The 22974-nt window shown below is 42.3% G+C and overlaps 1 protein-coding gene across 4 annotated transcripts in view; it reads left to right on the forward strand.

Moving 5' to 3' along the window:
* tnrc6ba (trinucleotide repeat containing adaptor 6Ba) overlaps positions 1-22974 on the forward strand; it is a 124294-nt gene that overhangs the window by 25632 nt on the left and 75688 nt on the right. For 3 of the 4 annotated variants that reach the window (XM_067974333.1, XM_067974335.1, XM_067974334.1), the window contains exon 5: positions 1073-1143. In XM_067974333.1, coding sequence (XP_067830434.1) covers positions 1073-1143 — 71 coding nt within the window. Of the gene's footprint in view, positions 1-1072; positions 1144-12560; positions 12703-22974 lie in introns of those variants that run through there. The other variant, XM_067974336.1, reaches the window with a different exon arrangement.

A 22974-nucleotide genomic window follows, 5' to 3' on the forward strand; every position in this document is an offset into this window, starting at 1 on the left:
TGTGCTATTGATTACTACGTGTTTTTTTTAATTTTTCCCTGTGATTGTGTGCAGTGCATTTTGTGATGATATAAAATATCCCAATCTTGCTAAAATTATGACCTGTCTCGCTTTATTCCATTGTCATTCCACCATCTCAGTTTGGTTCAGTGAAGTTAATTAATAGATCTTAAATGTTGACCAAAGTGGGATAGATTAGTCCGCGCTGCCAAGAAAGGTTTTTTGTAACTGATTATCTTTCTGTGGTTAGCATCTCAACATGTGATACTTTTGCTATCCAGTAAGCGTTTAGATAGAAGAGGGAACTTTTTGTATTGTGAAATTTCAGATTAAAAAAAGACTTTGAATGAAAGAGAGGAAGACGTGCATTTATATAGTGCCTTTCACGTTGGGGAAATCCCAAAACACTTCACAGCTACTTTTATAAGTGTAGTCAACATTGTTTTATAGGCAAATATGGCAGTCACTTTGTTCACAGCAAGGTCCCACAAACAGCACTGAGGTAATCTGTTTTAGTGGTATTGGTTCAGTGACAAATGTTGGCCAGGATACCAATTTTAAGCATCGTTAGAGTAATTGTTGGATGTATCAGGGATCCTGAGGAGGACAGTAACTGTATGGTAATTACTGACTCTCCTTGAGATGGAAAATCAGATGGAGTTCAGCACCCAGGGATTGAAATAATTGCCACAGGGAGGGGAGCAGTGAGTTTGGGATTGGAGGGTGTATCTGGATACAGTAGAATTGTTGGGTTAGGGTCAGCTGGTTTCCACAAAGTAGAAACAAACACAAAAAAGTGTCGCTGAGGGGATAGAACTTGTGGGGAACCAAACCACAAAATTATATTTGTGTTAGAAAAGATACAGAAAGGAAGAGTAACACTGATCCCTAGTATAAAAGGGGTGAACTATGAAGAAAGATTAGAGAAGCTTAGGCATTAATATCTAGAATGAAGGTGATTAAAGGGAGACCTCACTGAAGTTTAAAAAATATGAAACTTAATGGATAAAGTTTGGAAAGGCTCTTTTCTGTTAATGATGATCTTGTTCACTCCTTGCTTTTTCTATTGCAGGCTGAACGTGAGGATATTACGCCAGATGAACATGATGACATATCTGAATCTCCCAGCGAAGAGAGCAAGCAGTAAGTAATGAATAAAATTCAAGGAGGCAGTGTTTGTAATTGGTTTATTATACTCCCATTTGTTACAGAGCTGCCTCTGAAGGCAGGTATCATCACCTCTTGAGGTGGTTTCCTTTCCTGCCTCTGCGGGCATAATTTTGCCAACATAAACGGTTATCACCTTGAGCGGTTGTGGTTGGGATTGTTGTTGTTGTTGTTTGATTTTGGCTATGGGCTAGTTGAGGCTCACGGCCCAGCTGTATGGATCAACAATGGGAATTTTACATTGCTGGCCTGTACACACCTTCCCTGCCCCACCATTAACCTCAGGGAAAGGTTCACGGGCAGAATTCAAGATTCCATTTTAGAGCAGTTGTTCAGTATCAATGTGGCAAATATGGAAAATTGGCAATTAAACCATAAATGGAGTAATATACTGTTGAATGCTGGAAGGTGGCTGATGGACTGAGTCCTTTACACAGCCAGTCTGAATCATTATTTGATTATACTTGTGTATCTTGTGATCAACGGACAGGAATTGCAGTCATAGTGATCGCTTCAGTATTGTGCTATGCCAACATCAAATCCCAGGGTGTCTAATGAGGTTGTTCTCCTGAGGATGTTCTTAGCTCATAGCTGTTCTAAATCCAAATATAACAAACACCATCAAATCAAACTGAGTCATCTGCCTTATGATTTAAATAAAAACCTTCGAGGTGTGTATCGTCTTCTACAACTTTCGAATATAGATATGTTTTATTCTGTCATGTTGATCCTGTAAAATGATTTTCTGTGAATTTCTGTTTGGTCTCTGCCCTTTTTGTACTGTGCTTTCTTCTATCTGTTTCTGTGTCTATTGCCTGGACTGATTGAGTTTGGAATGCATGCCAGATTTTTGAACCCTACAAATTCAGCATCCATTTCAGACATGAAAACTGTAATTGGGTTCTGTTATATGATGGTGGTAGAACGCTGCGTAAAATCTGCTTTATCATGCTGCCTGTAGTGTACATCGGGAGTGCACACATGGCCAACTGTGTTCAAACGTGTTAGTTGATATCCTTCCCCTGAGACTGCCAAAGATTTGAATAGGGTTTGAACTGTCTGATTCATGCACAGCTTTAATTTTGTACTTTACATTTACGCACGTGTTCTGTCTACACAGCTTCAAATGATTACAAATTGCTCTTAAAATGGGTGTCCATAGCTAGACTGAACACTGCATCCTGTTTAAAGAACTTGCGGTGGCTGACGGACATCATAAGCTGGTTTGAGGAACCACTTCATATATTTTCTCTTCACTGATCCTCGTTTGTGTTGAAATTGCACTCTCCCACTCTTAACCTGTTCTTTCCCAGGCCTCAAAACAAAACAACTCTTTCTTTACTCTTCTAATCGAGGGGCCTGCAGAACCCAAGCTTGGTATCATCTTAACCACTACTTGATTTATCTAGCCTTTCTCTACTAAATTTTTATGACCCTTGCCCCCAGAAAATGCCAGTTTCCCCAGGTGCAACGGTCAGGAAAAAGGGGTGAAGACACATTGCCTTGGGATGTCTGGGCTTCCCTGAGGGGGCAGAGCTGGAGCCGCATCTGCATAATGTGAAGGCCCAACGCAATGGTCGTTAGGTAGGAGGGGCTGCTTATGGCCTTGTCCCTCATTTTCCTGGGACATCGCTGGCTGGCTGGAGGTCCAGTGCGACATTGTGCTGTGACCTGCCACTGGACCCCTGCTGACTGGAGAGTCTGCCTGAGTCTCGGGCAGGCTGAAGATGGGAAGGAAAGTGGCAGTTCTCCCCCATGATGCAACCAGAAGGCCCTTATCTCAAAGCCTGACATTCAGCTGCAGGCCCGAGAGGCCTACAATTGTGCTTAAATTTCCTGCCGATGTTAGGCCCTGCCAGGAACTGCTGGCGCTCCCTGGACCTGGTCAAGAGCAGTGCACTTGTGGGTGCACTGCTCTCGACCAGCACAGAGGCAACGGGAACCTAGGAAAATCTACCTTCTGTATTATTTTCAACCTCGATGCTGGCATGCATTGGCTCTTTATATGGGGTTCATCATTTAACAAAATGTCTTCTGGACCCCACCAAAATATAACTCTCCTCAGATTAATTTATCTGTTTATGTAGAATTGACCTCCCTTCAAACAGAATCTCTGTATTATCTATGTGTAAATGGAGCTCTGACTATTGCAGGTACATCTGCTAATTCAACAGTAGCTCACACACAGCACTGGCTAACAGTCGTGTTTGTAAAGCACCAACTCCCAGTTGTACAGTATAGCAGCAGTTTTTCCATTAGAGTGCACAGGGAATGATGAGAATGTAGTTGGTTGAAAGCAAACCTCCTGCCTACTTACGATTCTATCCAGTACAGCTGTTTGTCTAAACTCATTATGCCAAGTGTTAGTGTGTTATGTAGCAACCCATACTGGATAAAATGGAATAGCTTGCCTCAACAGTGTAAGGGAAGGACTTTGTATATTTTTTCTCTGGAACATAAATCTGTGTGGCTGTAGATAAAGTGGATGGACATAGGCATCAGTAACAGAATTTGGAAAATGCTGAAAATACATAACAGCATCTGAGAAAACAAAAGACAGGGCTAATATTTCTGACAAAGTGTCTGCACCCAAAATATTAATTTATCTTTTCTCTTTGCACATACCGGTGAACCATCTGTGTATTGTCAACATAATCTGTTTTTACTTCCAATTTCCAACATTTGTGGTTTTATTTCTTTTTATCTCTAATAAATTGATACTGTTCTCTTGAAACTTTCAGCCCTGCTTGCAAACTTTTACCCCCAATCTTCCCTCCCCACCCAAAAGTAGGGGAAATATGAGCTTTTCCCATTTCCTTCCCAGCTGCAGGAGGAAAATATAGGGTTAACACAGTGGGGAAAAATGAAGGAACTTTCATTCACGTTCCAAGGGTAAGGAGAGGTGGGGGAGTGGAGGAAAATTTACCTGAAGTAAAATTGTTGTGCCAGTGTAATGCTGGTTAAAATGTATGAGTGAATTCTCCTGTGTATTGTGCCTTGAATCGCATGGGTGAGGCCACAGATGTTTCCTTGTTAGGTGAGATATTAAAAGGTGGGAGTATTTAAAGTTTATGTTTTGGCAGCTGACATTAAAGCATTCAATTACTCTGTGGTAATGTAAAAAATGTACTGTTGTTGTGTCTTGACATATATGAAAGCAGACTTTTGTATCTCAACGCTTTATAGACTTTATAGAATCATATAATGATGCAGCACAGAAGGAGGCCATTCGATCCATCATGCCTGTGCTGCCTCTTTGAAAGAGCTATCCAATTAGTCCCACTACTCCCTGCTCTTTCCCCATAGCCCTGCAATTTTTTTTCTCTCTCTTATCTTTAACCAAACCTGTTTGGTCACACCTGACCAATGCTGATAGGAGAAACATTCAACTGGAATTCTCTCAAACATCTTGGAGTTAACTGTTAATGAGGGAGATGAGTCTATTGCTGTTTAATAATGAGTAGTCCCTGCAGTTAAGGAGGATGAAAATATTTGCAAATCCATGAGTATCTGTCACTTGTCACCACATTAAATACCTGTGTGAGAAAGGAGCAGAAAATATCTGAAACACTTGTATAAGCAGCCAAGTAACCGACCGTTGGGGAGGAGATCCACCTGATTTACTTTTGTTTTGTATAAGGCCTCGTTCCAGGCTATAGTTGAAAAATGTCTCTCTCTGTCTTTACCCAGGAGGTCATTGATATGGAAGGATTGCTGTAGAAGTGTTTAAAGGCTTTACTCAGCTTTGTAGCTTTTCCAGGTTATTGTACCATGCAGTAAGCAACTACCCAACATCACTCCACTCACTCCCAGTCTTGAAGGAGCAAGGAGCTTGGTCTCCTCGAGCAAGGTATCCACCTAATTTAGGCTCCAATTCAGATTGCATTTTTCTTTTTTTTTTTTGGTGCTGTCCATGAGATATTAAAGTTTTTCTTTGGGAGGCAGATCAGGCACGGAATATAGCGGAGCAATGTGTCCGGATTTACTGGGCGGGAAGCATCTTATTTGTCTTCCATCGTATGAGGTGGATGATGTTCAGATCCACCAGCGGACCAGTCTGCATGGGTGTATCTGAGAATAACAGACTGCTAGTATTCGCCCCTATTTGACTGTGTAGTAGTCTGCTAGGTAGAAGCATCAGGTGGATTCTAGAATAACTATTGCGCAAATTAGAAAGATAGATGCATATCTCTGAATCATCCCCGACTTACAAAATCATTCTGTTAATGGAGTTGCAGGATCGTTCTTTAATTTCCTAAATACTGGCACTATTCCCAGATTTCTTGATCTGGTATCTAGTCCTACATTTTATCTCCATGACCCCTGCTGTTACATTCCTACCCACCTAGTTGTTAGTGCCATTTGCTGATGCTGCCATTGGATTTAGCAATTTATTCCACTTCTCTAGCTAATAGTGAAAAAGCAAGGCCATGCTATTGGGAAGCAGGTCTATCCAATGCTTCATAATATTCAAGAAGCTTTATTAACGATAGTTGTTTCCAGATTACTACGGAACAGTAAATTGGCCATTTTAAGAAGCAAATGGCTGGATCTGTGCATTCTGAGTCCATGGGGAAATGATTAATATTATCTTGGCTCCAGCAAAATTCAAGCTCGTAAATTTTCACCTGCTGGTAGATGCATTCTTCAGCGATTGGATTGTTTTGCAGTGCTCCACCTCTGAAATTCATTTGTATTATAAATCCTGTAACTCTGCACATCCCACTCTTGTAATTGTTCTGTGGCCAATAATAGCCAGTCAAATATGGAATTCACTGTAATTGGAATTCCATTTTTAATGGCATGCCTTTCTTTTGAGGAAGGCATTGTTAACAGGTATGATCTGGGAGTCAGGTTTTATTCCCTTAACTGCTTCTTAATCCCATTTATTGAATCCAAAAATGAGCAAAATCATTCTCTGGGGTTGGTGGGGCAGGGGAGTGGAGACAATGGCATTTATCAGCTATTCAAGAGGGCCAATGTAGATTTTGTTTGGCTGCAAAGGTAGTTTATGTGAAAGGAATTAAAAAAGAATGACAAGAAATTCACACAGAATCAACTCCCCTGCAAAGAGAGCATGAATGTTGTCCAACTTAAGCACCAAACCATGTCATGGGTCTAGTGTAGGAAATGGGCCCCATTAGTAAATCAAGGATTTTCAGAAAAATTCCATTAGGGCCAGTAGCCCCATCCCATCTACCATGTTTTCACCATATCCTTCAATCCAGAAACCTATCTAATTGTTTCTTGAACACATTTAAGCTGTCTTCCTCTTCTAATTTCAACAGCATTGCTCTCACTCACTGGGGGAATGAAAAGATGCATTAGTTGTGCGTCTTTTCATTTGAAAATCCTAAAATTGAAATTGGAGGATTATAAGTAAAGAAAGAAGAAAATTTGCATTTATGTAGCACCTTTCACGATCTCAGGATGTCCTAAAGCGTTTTACAGCCAATGAAGTACTTTAGAAGTGTAGTCACTCTTGTAATGTAGGAAATGCGGCAGTCAGTTTGCACACAGCAATTATCCCTCAAACAGCAATGAGATAATGACCAGATAATTTGTTTTAGGGATGTTGGTCGAGAGATAAATATTGGTCAGGATACCGGGGAGAACTCCCCTGCTCTTCAAATAGTGCCATGGGATGTTTTACAGCCACCTGAGAGAACAGACGGGGCCTCAGTTTACCATTTCATCTGAAAGACAGCACCTTCGACAGTGCAGCACTCCCTCAGTAGTGCACTGAAGCATCAGCCTAGATTTTGTGCTCAAGTCTCTGGAGTGGGACTTGAACCCACAATCTTCTGACTCAAGAGGTTAGAGTGCTACCATTGAGCCAAGGCTAACACCTAAATATCTGATCCTAATTGTACCTGATATCTAAGTGCCATTGTCTCCCCTTTCTTGGCAGGGCCTTACTGCCCCACGGGTATAACTTTTGAAATATCTTTTTGTGTAATTTTTAAATCTCTGGAAAAGTATCAACCACTTCATGAAATTCTGCTGCAGCAGTGATACGAATGGGGAGTGCTACTGATGGTGTACTATCCTTTTGTAAAAGTACAGCACACCATTCCCATTCATGATGTTGCTAAGGTTGAACTTTGGAGTGCCCTATTGGGGAAAGCTCTAATGAGAATATGGGATGAGGTTGCATCTATACAGCAATTTTAAACCATAGTGCATGATAATGCTGGATGATTAAAAAAAACTTAAGAAAAACACAACCTGCATAAATGGTGAATGAGTTATGAATTGATTTATGCAAATATCCCATCATAGAAATAATGAAAATAGTTTAAAGGGAGGTGGTAGGAGAATAGTGCTAACAGCTCAGTTTAAATGGTCAGGATGCCTGCTCCATTCAGACAGCTAGCAGCATGCAGTTAGCCTGCTTAAAGCTTTCCTACATTCTTTCGAGCCATTGTTCACAATTACAAGGAGGAGTTATGCTACAAAGAATATACTGGTGCAGCAGTAATCGTGTTTTGATGTCCACGTTCACTTCCTTTCATAACTGGGCTTCAGTGATGCCATCTGCATGAGATCATCCATAACGACAAACTTCGACTGAAAGTGACGAAATCGGCAAAAGCTCCTATTTCATTAAAACAAAAAGATTGCCTGCAGTGCACTTGTAGTTTCATCTCCCACTCTTGATTCTGACAGCCTGGATTCTCTTGATGCAACAGCCTAACATAACTGTTTGAGTCTGAACATCATGTAAACATGAGTTTCTGTGGGCAGGCTGGTGGTTCAAGTTAGTAAATTTAATGACCAACCAGAAAGCTTGAGTTCCTGGGCTGAGTGCCATTTCATTCCATTTTGCTTGCCTCCGTTGAGCAAGCTTCAGCTGGGTCATTGCACAGAGGGCCACCACTTGGCAGGGTGAAAGAAACTAGTCATCTACTTTGCCTTGCTCTTCTCAAATTGTACCTTCTGTCAGGAAGTCTGTGGCCTGGACTGTCTTACTCCAGTGGAAGTTGCGCTGAAAGTGTTGGTCGACATTAGAAAGTAATTGAAAAGTAGAGCGGAAAGAAAATCTAAAAATGCCTTTACCAGAATGAGGAACAATGCGATCTCTACTTGGTCAGAAATAAAAATGAGTTGGATACAAGGGCCAAGGAGAAGTTCTGTTTTACTTCCATAACTTGATGTGATATGGAATTAGCTGTTTAAACAGTGCTATTTTGGCAATTGGAAACTGACACTAAAGAGTTGAGACTACAGGGTAAATTCCCCAAGTCCTTTGCTGCTGCCAGTACATATTGGAGAATCACGACGAGTTCCTAAGCCGGCAGCGCAGGCAAGGACCATGATATGTCCTTTATGTCCTGCACTCGAGAAGTGAAATGAAGCAAGAGATAAGTAAAAGCTCCTATAAAAGTCCGTCAAGAACCAAAGGCACCATTATAAGGACCCAGCTGCATTTATACAATGTTTGCCTGCAGTCGGGGGGAAATCGGCCAGTATTCCAACTAGCTCTCTTTCCACTTCGCTGGTCCTGAGGGCAATTTAGCACCCATGCAACTGTCCCAGCTATATTCAGCCAACTCAGCAGACACCAGGGCTTGAACTGAGGACCCTCCTGGCTCCCTGAGATAGTTATTCTTGCACTGATGTGTAGTAGCAGATTTGTAAGACATTAATGTATATGTAGATGTGTGCAATGTTTGTGATCCAGTGATTGTTGAAGTGTGTAATCTGAAATCAGGAATGGAGCTGAGAATCACTTGAATAGAGTGGGCTGCTTTCATCTCGGAGGGTGCTTTGTGTGACTGGTTGCAAAACTGTTTAGCCACCTTTCTATTTAACAGTAAATTGTACTAAATCGGTAGATAAGTTTTATAATACACGTCTGCAATAACTCAGCAACACGGATCAAATGTTCTGAAGTGTTGAAACAGTCGTAGTAAATCTCAGACCAATGTGATGCTGGAGAGGTATTAAAAAACGGAATTGCAGCAGTCACTGTCCTGTGGGTGGAGCTTTCACATTAGTTACTACACATATGGAGAGTGCAGAATTGAAAGTGGGGGATCAATTTTGGTAATAGAGTTTTGGAAATTGAATGAAAGCAGCGTTCAACAGTTGTTGTAGAGTGCATGGCATTGTCTGCCGTTCAGACCTCAATGATACTGTAAAATGGTTGTTTTAGCAATTGGCAAAGTTGATCAGGCACATTGTTCACAGCGGGAAAGGACTCTTAATCATAGGCATCACAAATTAAAAATGAGGAAGTTAGCAGCGAGAAGGGAAGTTAGGTGAAACTTTTAGCCTGATAAATTAGGGAAGGCCACTGAAGCAGATGATATAAGTGAGTTCAAGGGGCAGAAACATTTCTGGAGAGAGAAGGGATATGGTGAGAAGATGGGTAGTTGGGGCTCCTACAAAAAGAACAATCTTGTTTGGTCCAAATGGCCTTTTCCTGTTTCTAAAAAAAAATTCTTATATTATAAGGTTCAAAGCGAACGGAACAGAACACCCTGTGTACCAGTGTAACATCTTATAATTATCTTTACCCTGAAATGTGCAACACAGGACAGATTGTTTTCTTGCCAACTTCTTCTGTTTAGCGGAAGAGGCAAAAAAACTGCAGAGCCTTTTCTGCATTAGTTTCGCCAAGAAAAACAGCATTTTCTAAGGTTAACCAGTTGAGAACTGAAGGGTGATGCTCCACTTTCCAGTTGCACAATTCTTGTTACTCAATGCTGCATGTTTGTTCCGTGCAAATAACCAACTTTGTGAACATGGACGGATATGCTGCCGTTAGACTAAATGAAGAGGATAATTTTTTTTTTACTTCCTGTTTTTAATTTTTCCTTCCTCAGTTGCACTGTGCTATCTTATTGCTGCATATTTTTCTTCAATTTTGGGTACAGACATACTAATAAAACAAATCCAAGCTTTGCATTTAAATGAGCTGATCGATACCATAGACACATACACGCAGTTTTTTTTTAAAAGGCACTTTTTTCTTCTTTGATAGTTTCTCTCCTGAAGATGCTCACTCTTGCTGTGTGGTGGAGTTTTGCGGACTTTGAAACTCTTAACTTGCCCATGTGAGTTGGCTATAGGAGACAACACAGCTATGGCCTGATCCTGCCCTCATCTGACATCTGTATGCATGCTCATTCCAACAGGAGCCACTGGACAGTGAGCACAGTGGGAACTTCAGCTGAATGATTGATTTATTTTTTTGTTGCCCTACGTGTAGCCCAGGGGCTTGCGGGCAAATTGCAGAGACCCGACTGAGATCAGTTAAGTCGGCCTACAGCAGAAATTGAAAGTGGCATCTTTTGGTCTGCCTGGCTCAGCACAACACGGCCATTGCTTTCACCAATTAGGCTATAGCAGGAGCTCATGAAGATTTGAGTTGCTTTTATATTATGCTAAGGCTATACCCTTGGCCCCAGTAAAAGGCCAATCTTGGCTAATCCTGGCAAGCTTGTTGGTTTGCAGCCAGCTGTGCGAGACGCAGGTATCGGGGGCAGTGGCAGGGGTCTTTTCACAACATGAAAACAGCTTCATTCTTGCTCCTTACCTTGATGCTTGTAAGTATACATAGTAGACTAATCACCATTGACCAAGTCTAAAACCAGGCTGGCAAAAGGTAGGGGCATGTTTACTTTATTGCTGATCAAAATTAATTGTAAATCTTAATAATTAATGCCATGTCAGAGAGTAAGTGCAAGAAATGGCTTTCATTTGGAAACTAGACTCTGTGTCCGGTTTGCATTTTTAACAATGTCTGTACTATCCAATGTAAAACTGGGTCAGTAATGCACCGAGTGAGTACTGGGAACCCGGCATGGACAGAATGATATTCAGACAAATGGGGGCTTGAAATGTGCTATCAGCTGATGGCTGAGAATCCTTCTGTAGATTCACAGTTTTTCTCTCACATACCTGAGATGGTTGAGATGTCATGGGAACTTTAACATCCACCTGAAATACCAGAACTGGCAGAAGGGGCGTCCATTCAGCCACTCGTCCAAAGGGCGGCACCTCTGATAATGCTGCACTGCCTCGTACACTCTACTGGAGTGTCAGCCTGGCTATAAGTTCAAATCCCAGAGAGGGACTCAAACCCACAACTTTCTGACTTTGAGGCAGATGCTGCTACTGAGCCAACGTGATCAAAAGGGACAACAATTAGGCCTGGCCTTCCTCTGCATTTGTGCCCAGATACACACGCAGTCTGGGCGCAAACCAATTATGTGGCTTAAAAGATCGTGGGAGTTTGGGCGTTAGTGAGTTACACAAGCCAGTACAATTTGCCCAAATCTCCTCGATCTTTTATGTTTGACCATCAAACCTACTGTCTGAGCGAATCTTGCCCACAAAACTGGTCAGGCCCCCAACTCAAATGCAAGTATCCTCCAATTGCGACCAGATTTTCAGGCGCAGCAGGAAACAAAATCATTTTTCTGCTCTTTTAATTTACAATTTTTAAAAAAAAAAAGTATCCTCACTGAGACCTGCTCTGTATTATGCTTCTTTGAATGTATTTTCATGGCAAAGTACAAGTCACATTAAAAATTGAATAGCTACCCCGATTGCAGATTCTTAACCTGCTGAGCTTGATGTGCATGAATGATGGTTAAATGAGATAAAACTTTTAACTTTAAGACTCAAAGAAGAAATATCCTGGTGTGGGTTTGGCATTTCCTTGGGCCCCGATTGTTTACACTGATTTGTGCCTATTTATGCCCATTTTAAATTCGGGTGTATTCTAATGAGATTGGGAGGGTACTTGGATGTAACTTGACATCGGCAAAATAGGCACAGCTTTGGGTGCAAATTCAAGATTGTGCCAAAGGAGAAAACTCCAGGCCTCAATCTGTAGAGAAAGATTTACAAATTACATTAGTGGAAGGCTTTTCCTCCCATATTAGAATGCTGGAGGAAGGGGCTGCAATACTGGAGCCCCCAGGAAAACCCTGGATGGACAGCAGATTGTTGTGAGGAGTACAATAAAATTGCTGATGCTGGTAATTTGCACCTTGCATTGACCATACAATGGGGAAAGTTCAGTGTGGTGTCTGTGGGGCACTGCAGGCTGAATGAGAAGGAGAGAGAACAGTGCTGCCCATCCGGGTGCCTAGTGAAAAATAGCTTGCAACAAGGCAGTGGAAGGGTTAATGACGTTGCTAAGTTGCAGAGTGTTCTGGTGCTGTACGCAGAGGGATTAACCTTACAGGGTCCTACTGCATGTTACAACATGCAAGCTACCAATCGGTGTTGCCTCTGCTCCCAGGGAAGGTGGAGCTTGCCTCATCGTCCCCCCTCCTTGATTGACGGGACAATAGATCACATGACAGCCTCTCTCTGAAGGTCACAAATAAAAGCTTCCCACAGAAGCTGGCTCCTAAGTTCCTGCCAAAATGGCTGCCACAGTCTCAACTGGCTTTTGAACGTTTGTTTTTTTTTAAAAAAAGAAAAAGAATCAGATTTTTTGCTTTAATTTTCTCCTTTTGTTTTTGCCTCGAATGCCTCAACTCGCTGGATCCTTGCACTTCTGCACTTTATGAGGTTTGTGGTTGATTTCTGTTTCTGTGGGCTGGGTTTTTAAAAAAAAATTTTTTCCCCAAGAACACTGTTTAGTCTGTCTGGCTGCAAACTGCTACAGGCTTGGAACCTGGGGCCTGGTTTAAAAAGGCCACAGCCATTTTATGCAAACGGGTGGGAGGGGAGATAAAGATGGTGGCTTTAAACTTTAAAGATGCTATTCCTTTACAAAGGCAGCAAGATTGAAGATTTTGCAAAATATAGCCATGCTGCAAATTAGCAGTTGCTGAAACATTTTCATTGCGATTAAGTGTTGTGTGGCAGGTCAGTGAACACCAAGTTTTTTCAAAGCAGTTTGCTCCCTAGTGCGGTTTTACCCATTCTTGAATTAAATGGTGAGACAGCAAGGGGAGGATTGTCCTCGCACCAGTCAGTTTGGCTTCGAAGAGAGGTTTTTTTTATTTGATGGGTAAGGACGTTTTCTAACCAATTGGGTTTCATCTGTAAACTGCCGAGTAACTGGTTAAACTTATTTATAGCACTGCGGGGAAGCCTAGCTGATTACAATTACGAGGGGTTTGTTGGAAATCAGCGTGCAAAGCTGTTAATGGCTAGAATGTTTTTAATTTTAAATTTGTTATTTTCCATTATTATGTTTGCTGTTTTTGCTTAAAAGAGTGGAACAGCTTGCTACAATTTTTGAATTTTTTGCTACTAGCTGGTTAGCTGGACACTGGGTACAGGAACTGGTTACATGTTTCACCGGCTGTCCAGCCAACTAACCGTGAAAGCCATAGTTGTGAGCACGGTCGGTAAACTCTAATTCCTTGTGCAAATAATTAAGTTCACAGTGGAGTTTATCTTCCTGTACCATAAGGATCTCCTTGAAGTCTGTGTGCTCAATAGCTTTTCTAGGTCCTGGCATATTGTGCTGTACCTTGTTTTTGGCTGTTATATTTTCTGCTGCTTTGCTTGCTGTCGGAGGTTATGCTGTTAGTGGTCTGGTAGAAAAAAAAACAGTTGTCTTGCAATCTAGAGGTCATGGGTTCAAGTCTGTGAGTCTACGAGGCACTTTAATCTGCCAACCCTTTCATCTCGTTAGCCAGTAGTTGGCCAGGGACGGTTGCAATAATGGAGAGGGGGAGCGCGGGGTGGGTGGGGGTGGAGGAGGAGGAGAGTGGGCGGGGGAGCTGGGGTGGGGGGTGGGGGGGTGATGGAGAGTCTCCCCCATGCAGGGCCTCTGCTTTACAAGTATGATATTGGCTGGGCGATCAGAATGGAAATTGTCATCTTGGAGAAATGTTCATTATCCTGTCTCGTAGCATTGTGGAGGGTATGTATTTTCTGTGTGTTTTTTGAAAGGAATATGAGAATAATCTTGCAGTGCTGCAGTTCTTCAAGAGATCGGGGGCGGAGAGGATTAATTCCAGACTAGATATATATTGACAATCCTAGTTGAGGGGTCAAAACCTAGTGCAGGACACCACCAAGAGTGCAAGGTGACTGAGTTTGTTCACAAATGTTCAGCTTTGTTGATGGTATCAGTTGACTAAATAAAAAATGGAATATTGTATAATGTGTGCTTTTTCAAACTCAATCCTCTGTGTGAAAGATCTAGAATTTTTTTTTTTGAGGGGTAGTGTTGTGGAATTAGGTGAAATGACTCTGGTTGAATGGTGTTTATAGAAAATGTTAGACCCAAGTCATGGTTATGCACTTAGCTGTTTACAGGGCTGCGGTAATCTTCTGGTTTTCAAGTCAAATTGTTTGTGCCATGTGCAGTCCTAAATTTGCAGTGTGAATTTCTAGTTGTGTGTTCCTCAGTCCAGGCAACAAAGACAGGGACTCCCAACTTGGATGCAGTGGGTTTGATCCCTGACTCAGACCCATGCTGCACTCTGCTTGTTTTTGGTGGTCATGTTCAAAGAAGCACCGCACCCCCATGGTTATATTGCGATTTGCACCTGAAACCTAATCTCTGAATAGCAGCGTGTTGAAGCTGATTTATCCTCTGTGAATCAGTCTTGATGTGGCTGTTGCATGCTAGTGCCAATTTCCATGTGCTTTGATGGTGTTTGCTGAACTGAATCCACACCCTAGGCCACACGTTACGTGGCCCTGGACACCTGATCCCCTCTGCTGCCACCGTTTCAGTAAGTTGATTTGTATGGCTGCAGGGAGAGCAAATGCATCTATGTATACCGAGAAAAAGGGCACAAAACCACACTGTTGTGGAGGTGGCCTGCTGGAACCGTCTCTGAAACCAAGTCTGTTCTGCTGACGTAAGTTTCTGAGCCCTAACGTAGACACCGGATGAATAGGCCAGGAGAGCACTCCATCCTGAGATTGAGGGGAAGGGGAATGGAACTCAGTACGACCAGCTTCACGCTACAAAAATATGCTTGGTGTCATTGGGTCACAGGATAGCATTTATAACCATTGTGAGGTAGTCCTTGGCACAGACCAACCTGTCCTTTGGGCTGAAGAAGAAAATGTAACATCGGGAAGCAGTTTGGAGGAGCCAAAAGGCAGGGCAAGGGAGTGATTAGCCTCTAATCTGTTTAGTGCTGTATACAGCTGCACATCTGTAAGGCATTCGGTTTTTAAAGGATCTGGCGGCTGGGAGTTTGAGCATTTGCAACCTAGAGTGGAAATTGAGATTGCCTTGAGCAAAGGAGTACTTTTGTATGAAAACACTCATCAGTTTTGTGTGATCATAGCAGAAATTAATAACAGGCTGTTGTTTATTTCTGTGCAGTTTTTCAGAACGGGAATGCACATGTGTAGGTTCATTGTGTTAAATACAGATTGGGTGTCATAGGTTAGCATACCGTGCTTGCACCTCTGGGACCTGTGCTCGAATTAAGCCCAGACAGAAGAGATGAAAGTCCCTTCCTCTTTCTGTTGATTATAAGGGGCCCAAGTGAAATGAGCTTGGACAGTCTTGACCCAGTTCCTTGTGGGTGTGGATCCACAGCATAAAACTATTCTGAAATGTGCACAGATGGACAGCTTCGTGCATTGAAGCTGTAATGGTGTAGGAATTGGAAATGAAACAGTGAGATGAGGGAACTTGGGAAGTTTGGGTTAAGAACATTAGCAAGAATAAGGGAGCTGGACTGTGTATGTGACTGTGCTACACCTCGCCTGGGTGCAAAAGTAGAACATTATCCTTTCCTCAGCTGGTCATGCTTGCCTAGATGAGTATAAAACTCTCAAGTCATTGTAACGTGTTATAAAAATATAATCAATAGATATCAGTGACCTGATAAAGGATTATGTGTAGAGTTGTGCCAAATGATCAATTTGGGAATCTAAAATTCTATCAATATATTGTTGAGTATATTATACTAAATGATTTAGAAAAGCTTATACTTTTTTATGTTCCCTTCTTGCCAAGTGGAGGCTCTCTTTGCCCCATCTTAATCATGTTGTGGCTTTCAGCTTACACAGACCTAGCAAAAAGGTCTACACCCAGCCAGCCAATTTCCATTGCTTAGCTTCCTAGACACCTACACCATTACCACCTATTTTGCTAGATATTCCAATAGCTTTGTGTAAGGATAATCCTCGTATCATTAGGACATGACTGCTTTGATGGGCAGAAAAGCGAACTAACTCATCTGGGTTGCAAGTTAACGATTGCCTACCCGCCAAAGTTTTCTCTCCTCTCTTTTAAGGTAGTGACTTATTTCCAAGAGAATTGGCATCTACCGTACTTGTCCTGAATTGTTGTTATTCACGTGTGACCGAGGCAATGTGCTGACGGTTTATTATACCAAAGGGGGCATCACAGTTGAGCACAAACCTGCACTTGTGCAGTGTCCAGAGACATACATTTAACAGGGGGTCCACCAGATAATGAGCAGCAGCAGGAAACGTGGCTTAGTCTTCTCCCCACCCTTTGCCAGGGGACACTGAGGCTGACTGTAGCTCTGGCTAAGGTCAGTGGTCAAAGCTGGAACCACACTAGCATTTACTCACTGAACCGTTGAGGAAGCCGTTACAGGTACTATAGTTATCTCTGCTTCATAGGATCGTACCGCACAGAAGGAGGCCATTCAGCCCATCGTGCCTGTGCCGGCTCTTTGATAGAGCTATCCAATTAGTCCCATTCCCCTGTTCTTTCCCCATAGCCCTGCAAATTTGTCCTATTCAAGTATATATCGAATTCCCTTTTGAAAGCTGTTATTGAATCTGCTTCCACCACCCTTTCAGGCAGTGCATTCCAGATCATCATAACTCGCTATGTAAAAAGATTCTCCTCGTCACCCCATCATTTTTAATTCCTTTTGGTCTTCTGTGGCCCGACTCTTGCCCACTGTAGGTACAATATATTTACCTTTGTCCAACAGTGGTCCACTTGGGTGAAATGAAAGTTCCACTGAGTAAGCAACTTCAAAATAAAATATTTTTCTGGCACTGTACCCTGCCATTACTGACTTCCTCGATTTAACCTCTTTCAGGGGTGCTCAATTACAAAAAATGATAATGATTCTTAGTTTGGGGTCCAGAACTTAATCCAGTACCCTAAGTTATGACCGTTGTGTGTGAACAGACACAGTGGGACCACAACTGTGCGAATGAATTTTGATTGTAACAGCCTTCATATGATAAAACTGATTACCGGCCAACAAACATATAGGCACAAGTGATTCCACATTTATATCTTACTCAAGGAAGAATGATTTTAAAAGTAGTGTAGTTTTGATTGGTTCCATGTACACTTTGATTCCATATTGTTAGTGACTGAACAGTTTGAGGTTGTGTTCTGGAGTTGAGACGTCACAGTGGAGTGTGGATTGTAAACAGCATCAGCACAGGAGAGACGCTTAGGTGGCTGACATGCCGGAAAGTCAGCTGGGAACACCCAACCGTGGCCGTGGTCCAGATTTAAGAGATTCTTGGTCTGGGTGTGGACTTCGATCTACTATTTGAGAACCTTGCTCTCTTTTATCAGTGGCTTTCTGAACTTCCCTCTCTTGCTCCACCTTCTAATACGTTGTCCTGCATGCTGTTCTTTTTCCTCAGTCTTCACTGTGTTGAAATCGAGATGGATTATACTGGATTGAATTCTCATTCTTATAACCTCAAAACTGAGGCACTCCTTACTTCCCCCTTACAATATACTGCAGGCTTTTAAAACCCAAGTCTTCTGTTTCCTGGCCTAATTTTCTCTGTACTATTTCCAACATCAGTGATTTCTCAGTAATACTTCAAAAGAAAAAGTGTATTAGCTAAGCATTTAATTTGTAATTGATTCCAGTCGTCCCTCAGCTGAATTATTTGGAAAATCCTGAAATTGAAGGAATTAGAAGCAGGGAAATAGCTGTGTCTGCCCAACTGAAACGGGCAAAATTTCCTTCATGGACCAACAGTTCTGTCTGCTGCTTGTCCTCGGAGACAGGTGAAATATGGAGATAGAATCACTGGCACTCGTTTAAATACATGCTGTGAAAAGGCACTGAGGGTAATTGATACCACAATTGTATTACACTGCTCAATATGGAGGGTGAGCCAGATGCCCATCTGAACCCCAAAAACCCTGACCCCTACTGCGGTGATTTTTAAAAATTTTATTTTACTCTATAATGTAAACAGTACAAGACCAATTTATACTTGGTGGCAGGGAGGTTGATTCAAACATGTACTGTGTATTTAATTTACACAGTCGGTATGATTTTGAAAGGGAAAGGCACTAAAGTCTGATTTTTTGTTTCTCCCCTTTGAGGACAGACTTTTTTTTTAATCATCATGTGTTTCTTTGAGAATGGGAGTGCTGTGCATCCCAGCTGTACCATTTTCACAAAAATCAGTGTTGCGGATGTTTTATAACCAGGGAAATGGGAGGGACTGTTTAGTGTTGATCATGAAAAGAGTCAGCTAATAGGAGCAGGGCATAAGGGGAATAAAATAAAATGATCACATTGAAGTGCAAGGTAGACACATGCATATTTTGCAAATTTGACATCTGCCCGATTAGCGCTTGGAACGGGCAGGGTGTTGGTGACGATTGCAAACTCTTTACGTAATTTGGAATTCTGTGATTGGATGAGAATTCTGCTTGAGATCTCAGTTGGCAAAGCTACATTTGGCTAGGAAGAAGGAGGAGGTGGGGTGTGGAAAGTCGGCTAAGGTTCCTGCCCTAGACCCCAGTGGCTCCTGCTGGACTTTGTGCGAATAGGTGCTGGGTGAGGACAGAATTGAACTTGACTATGATGTCCTCCAGACTTAAAAGAGGCTGTTGCCACTCTCTATCTAGGTTTGCATGTGAAGGATAGCTTGGCTGATGTCTATGGAACAGTATCTCTCGGCGAGAGGCAGCACCTTTTGTTGGGGGGGGGGGGTTGCAAATGGCCCAAAGAGAAATTTATGCTTGGACTGACTGTATGACTGTCTCAAGTGTGATGAATGATAGATATTGCTGAAACTCTGGGATTTATCTAGGCTGCCATGTACCTACTGTATAGCTTTTGCATGCCTGAAATTGTTTTAAATGGGTCACTAAGCAAGCATCTGATATGCATATATTTCTGCCACTCACCACAATGCAGTCGCTTTCCTTTGTATTTTCTAACTATGTCCTACTCCTATTTGAGCTGACGCAGCGTTTTTTGTCTCCCTGATCGGCCGTATCTGCTCCCTGCCATTTTACGCTGATCCTCGGCTGATTTGCTTGTTTGCACATCTTTGAGTGGGTGAGTGAAAGCTAGGGTTTGACTGTGTGCAGCAGCGCCGTGCAGATACATCATTAAAAGAAGGTGGGTAAAATTAAGAGCCGGCTTAGTGCAGAGAGAATGGGTACGTTGTTCCAATGGAACAGGGTGAACCTGAAAGCTGGCTGGTGTCCAAGTACATCACTCAGAGGGAGAGGGGGTAGTTGGACCATTGCTGGGTGGAAGCACATCATAAAGACGGAGTGGAGGCTGGCTCGGTTGTGAGTGTATCAATCTGAGGCTGGTTACGCACCCATTTGTTTCTAACTAACGAGGTGGAGGTGAAGGCTGGCTCGATGCTGCTTTGTTCATCTGGAAAAATGAAGGGGTTTTGTAAATGGCTTCACAAAGAAAAATAATTTTAACATAACGTGAAAAAGCAGAGATTAGGTTGTTTACACCAGCTATGGAATGAGATGCGCAGTGCAAACTAAATAGGAATGGAAGGAAAGAGAATCTGGAACAGAGATGGAAAGAAAGAGATAATGATTCTAAAATGAAAAGGATTGGAAAAGGGTAATGACTTTTTCTCTCTTCCCCAAATGTACAAATGAAATGTTTTTTTGAGGTGGGGTGTGCTTAGTCGAGGTTTCCTATGCAAGAGCCTGACTGACGTCTGCAATAACTCTATATTACCATGGTGTTCTGGTGGCTTTGATTAACGAGTTGATAAATAACATAGCCATCAGTTCAGTAACAGAACTGCAGTTTTAGGAAGGGTTATCATTCCTTTTGAAGAATCCAAAGTAAAAGTGAAGTGTTATACTGTACATTAGCTATTTGCTATTTCCTGTTTCTGCTGCACTGTGGTTTTCGAAGGACATCGAACTGATTTGGACTTGCAGCTGAAGATTGGGTTTGTTGTTAATCTCCCAGAAGTGGGTTTTGATGAAAATGGGACAAGATCACAGTTGCCCTGGATCAGCCACACATACCCACCAGCGGTGTAAGCATGGCACTAGCCCGTTGAAGTTTATACCCCATTTCCTACATTACAACAGTGACTACACTTCAAAAATACTTTATTGGCTGTAAAACGCTTTGAGATGCCCTGATGTCGTGAAAGGCGCTATATAAATGCAAGTCTTTTATTGAACTGTACAGAGCTAGATTTGGTGCCGCATGCCTACCATTTGTGGACCCCTGTCTGGATCAGGATGGACAAGGTCAGGTTCATTTCTCAGAACAAACGCACAGGAGACCTGTTCCGAAACCCTGGCAGGAGCTGCAGCAAAGTCACCAAATGATTCAATAGTTCTGTTTTAATTTGTTCTGACATTCGTTGCCCTGAGGGCATTAAGAGTAAACCACATAGTGTGGGACTGGTAGGACCAGACCGTGTAGGGGTGCCAGGTCCCCTACCCTGAAGGGCATTTATAAACCAGTTGGGTACTTATGACAATCCTGCAACTTTCGTTGTAATTTTTTTTCCTAGTGCTAGTCCACAAAATACCAGCTTTATTGAATTCAGTTTCACAACTTGGGATTGGAACTAATGACCTCTGGGTTGCTAGCTCAGTACCGTAACCTCTAGGCTGTGATACCTGCTCGAAAATGATAAATAGAAGAAAGGTATTAGCAAGTCGCACTGCTCAATTTTTCCCCCCATATTTCTCTACAGTAAATGACATAGTTATAATTGTTGAAACATTAGCAGTAAATGTCTTTGTGCTGTCAGTAGTGCCAGGATGTGGGTCCTGCACATAAGCAATGGCCAGGTTTCTTTCTTTACCCCAGCAGTCTGTGCCTTCAGTTGAAATTTGAGGTGAGCTCCAATCTCGAGTTGAGCTCTAACCACTACGGACCCTCGGAGCCCTGCTTCATTTGGGTCCTTAGTGTTTCACGTAAGAATCCACTGAGATGTGCTGGGTAGCTCTTGCTTAGAGGCTCTTGCAAAGGATTTTGGATCTTGTTTCCGGGGAATGACTTGTGTGTTTCACTCTCTCAGCCGATGCCTGTAGCAAAGGTTGGTTCCTCTGTTGATGCACAGACCTGGAGTCCAAATGCACAGACCCAGCTTCCTGTATTTACTTTAATTAAACCATCGGCTGTAATCTGGTATATTTGTAGGCCTGGGTTTTGTCTCCACTGCTGCCCTTTAGTAGTGTGTCAGCACCGCAGAGTTTGTTGCTTTGCTTTGTTTGTGTTTTTTGTTGAAGCATTGTTTTCTTGGGCCTCCATTACAGAGCCATGTTACGTGTTGATTTGCAACCACAAGTGGAATCTCACTTTTTACTCACATCCTTTCCTGGTACAAATTTGCAGCAGACCACTTGATATGGCAAATTTTTATTTAGTTACCATTGGCAGGGATTTGATGGTAGTTACCTTTTTAATAGCAGGGTTGGGAGGGTAGCAGCAGACATACATTTCTCCTACTTCGATTAGATTTTCTGTGATGACAAGAGGGCAGGAACACGGTTATTGAATTCAAACACTCTATCTGTCCAAATAATAGCAGGTGAAAGTTACCCCATGCAGCGTTGAATTCACAAACAAGTATATTTTAGTGGGATCCTGCATAGTGGCCAGAGTTACTCTGATTCTGACATGTGCATTGTTGAAAATATCCTTTCACCCAGTGTATGTGCTGCAATCCTGGAAAAGTAACCCTGTGTCATCACAGTGCTTTGCAGATATAAAAAAAATCCCTTTATTAAAACCATTTGCTGATATTGGGATATCCTTGAAAGTAGACAGGTCTAAGAAGTTAGGTTCAGGTGTCAGCCATGCTGCTGTAAGATGCTTGGTGAAGACCAGCTGCTTCCTCATGATGGAGGAAAAGTTGCCGTTGGCTGCTCTTGCTACCTGCTAGAGGCTTGTTTCACAGACGTATTGATGTACCCTTTTGGTAAGGATGGTCCATGACGCACAGAGACCCAGGAAAGGAGAAAGAGGCAAAAACGCTGTTTTAAGGGGAGGAAATCCCATTCTGAACAAGACATAAAATGTAGAATTGGAGGGGTTACCTGCAGCAGAGAAACTAACTCAGTGATCCTGTCACAGAATTCTTCAACACTCAGTAACACTAGAATTTTAGGAATGGGAACAAGCCATTAAGCCAAACAAGTAATCAGTCCCACCTACCAACCTCCTTGTCATATTCAGTACTCCTTTCTTTAGTTTTTGGGGAGGTGGCAAGTGGCAGGGGGGGTGGAATCAAGTTCTGTTCTTAAGAAAAGCATTTCTTAGCAAGAACCTGGGTTTATATAACACCTTTCATGTCCTCTGGATGTCCCAAAGTACTTCACAGGCAATTAATTACTTTGTAATCTGATGCATAGTCACCGTTCCTATGTAGGCCAATTTAACAGACAACTCGTGCACAGCGAGGTCCTACAGAAAGCATTGAGATAAATGACCAGTTAACTTATTTTGGAAGTGTTGGTTGAGGGATAAATGTTGACTGAGACATCAGGAGAATTCCTCTGCTCTTTTTCAAAATTAGACTTTATAAATTCCTGTAATTAAACTTTCCAGACACACAATCTTTGCTGTTGCAACAATTTGGCAGCAAATATTGAGCAGAATTCAGTCAGAGGACTCATACTGTTGGTATATTTGGAACAAGAAATTGTGG

The sequence above is a fragment of the Heptranchias perlo genome, chromosome 40 (genome assembly GCF_035084215.1).
Source record: "Heptranchias perlo isolate sHepPer1 chromosome 40, sHepPer1.hap1, whole genome shotgun sequence".
Classification (NCBI taxonomy): domain Eukaryota; kingdom Metazoa; phylum Chordata; class Chondrichthyes; order Hexanchiformes; family Hexanchidae; genus Heptranchias; species Heptranchias perlo.